Source organism: Centruroides sculpturatus, unplaced genomic scaffold, assembly GCF_000671375.1.
Source record: "Centruroides sculpturatus isolate CEXI.00-Female unplaced genomic scaffold, Cexi_2.0 scaffold3264, whole genome shotgun sequence".
NCBI lineage: Eukaryota > Metazoa > Arthropoda > Arachnida > Scorpiones > Buthidae > Centruroides > Centruroides sculpturatus.
Genome location: NW_019387364.1, coordinates 1,836 through 4,276, shown reverse-complemented (window position 1 = coordinate 4,276; position 2,441 = coordinate 1,836). Strand labels below are relative to the sequence as shown.

General features: G+C 33.0%; 1 protein-coding gene across 1 annotated transcript; it reads right to left on the bottom strand.

The window, feature by feature from the left end:
- Window positions 1-1,329: 1,329 nt before the first annotated feature.
- LOC111616382 (craniofacial development protein 2-like) lies at window positions 1,330-2,432 on the bottom strand. Its single transcript, XM_023357795.1, has one exon. It carries the CDS (start codon window positions 2,430-2,432, stop codon window positions 1,542-1,544), a length of 891 nt encoding a protein of 296 aa, XP_023213563.1. The 3' UTR covers window positions 1,330-1,541.
- Between the last annotated feature and the right edge of the window lie 9 nt (window positions 2,433-2,441).

Below are 2,441 nucleotides of genomic sequence, written 5' to 3'. Positions count from 1 at the left end.
GTTATATAAATGCATATTGGGCTTTAAGCTTCTCAAATTAGTACAGTTAGATTTACTGATAAAATCAAAAATGTTCCAAGATGTTAAGTTTTTACATTACTATAAATATTTTTACAGAAGTTTTGAGAATATTTATCTTTATTGTTGGTCCTAAAGCTAGGTTCTGAAAGACTCAAAATATCTTAACAAACAATAAATAAAAGAAACTCCTTGAAAAAGACCATAATATTTTAACTTTTTTAAATATAAATAATTAAGAATAGAACTAGAAATAAAGATATGATGGAATTTATGTTTTGGATAGCACTTCAATCAATCTCAATCTAGTTTGTGGCTTTAACAATCATGTTAATCATTAATTATTTTTGATTCAAACCACTAATCAACAAAAAGAATGACATTATATATATATATATATATAATGTCATTCTTTCTGTTCATTCTGTTTAATTGGGCCACTGGTTAATCGGAGCAGCTACTTTATTGGGCTAAATCTCAAAGAACGAAAACCAAATTATTAAATTAATACATAATCTAATCGCTTAATTGGGACAGTAGCAGAAAAGGAATTTAGCAATTTTTGAAATTTTAAAGATTTTCTGCAAATATGTAGACACTATTAATGTCGTGTAGGCTAAACAGTTAACAGAGACAAAGCAATTTTGTTTTTTGCTTGGGCAGTTGTTTTTCTGGAGTGGGTCTGAACAGTGGGATGTATCACACATGTTCTAACTAAAAAGGGAGAAAGGAAAAATTGTTCAATCAGGAATGAATTGAAATTTTACCTTTTGTGAACATCACTACTAATACTGTGCAGTCGACCCTCTATAACATGGTAGATACGTTCCGTTCTTTATGAAATTGATGTTCTAAGAGTCCTTAAATACATGAGCCAATCACAGCGTGGCACGTATGCAGTTTACAGACTACGGCAGTTTCAAAGGTTTTCTTTCATAAAATTAATCGATTCTACACTAATTCAACTCAACATTTCCAAAATACATATAATTTTTTGGGAATAATCCATATAAACTATGCTATAAACAAAAAATTGTAGGATTACTTACCGAGTGTGCACTGTTCGGCTATGCCATTGCTTAAGCTTGTTTTTGTCGTGGAGCTTGTCATTGAATGGCGCTCGTGTGCTTCCTGATAAATTCTTCTTTTTGCGAAAAATTTGCTGAACTTTGTAGACATCATTAATATAAATATAATTTTTATGGACGTTAAATAATAAATGGTTTTTAGTAGGTCCGCTGCTCATTTAAACTCAATGGTTTGTACAATATCTGCTATTGGTCTAGATTCAACCAATCCTGTTGAGACATGAGTCGGCCGTGACAATCTGTCTCATTCTTTTACCATGTTATACGAACCTCTTTTAGCATGTTATACGAACACGATCACAATTTTTTCACCATGTTATACGAATCTGTCTTATATGAACCTGTGTTATAGGGGGTTCTACTGTATATTTTTAAATTTTTAGGTCACAGTCAAAGTCATATGGAAGTTCTTTTAATTTATATTCCAAGTTTTCTTTAAAATTTAATCCAGTATTTCCATTTAGCTTTTCCAAATTCCATCTTTTTATTCTTTTGGCTCTCAAAACTTTTTTTCAATTTCATCACAATATCTGCAGTTAATAAGTTGTGATCAGAATCTGCATCTGCTCCTGGATATGTCTGAATTTTCTTGACTGCATTCCTAAAACGACTTTGAATAAGAATATAATCTATTTGATACCTTCCAATGTCTCCGGGCATTTTCCAAGTATATAGTCGACGTTTGGATTGTTTGAACCATGTGTTTCCAACTATTAATTGATGCTTGGTAGCAAATTCAACTAGTCGTTCGCCTCTTTCATTCCTATTTCCTAGCCCAAACTTGCCCACAAATTTTCCATCTCCTCCTTCTCCTACAGATGCATTCCAGTCTCCCATAACAATTAGGCATTTTTTAGTTTTATCATTTTCTATTACATCTTCAATTTGGTCATAAATTTCTTCTACTTCTTCATCGTCATAGTCTCCAGTAGGCATGTATACTTGAAATATCATCATGTCCATGGGATCGCTTTTTATTTTAATCATTAAAATTCTGTCACCTTTGCATTCAATTCTTTCAACTGAGTTTTTTACCTTCTCACCTAAAATAAACGCTACACCATTCTTTCCTTTAGTTCCACAAGAATAAATAACCCTGAATTCATCGCTAAAAAAATCACCGCTGTCTTCCCATCTGACTTCACTAAGCCCAAGAATATCCAAATTCTGCCTCTTCATTTCTCTCTTGACAGTTTCCAACTTACCTGGTCGAAGCATGGTTCTTACATTCCATGTTCCTATTCGAATTCTTCCTATGGAGGTCTTCCTATGGGGGTTTTGCATGGTGACGACCTGGGAAGCCCCATAACTTCCCCTGCCGGGCATGACACCTTT

Coding starts and splice junctions, on each gene's coding strand:
- LOC111616382 (XM_023357795.1), bottom strand. CDS start 2,432: ATGCCCGGCAGGGGAAGTTATGGGGCTTCCCAGGTCGTCACCATGCAA.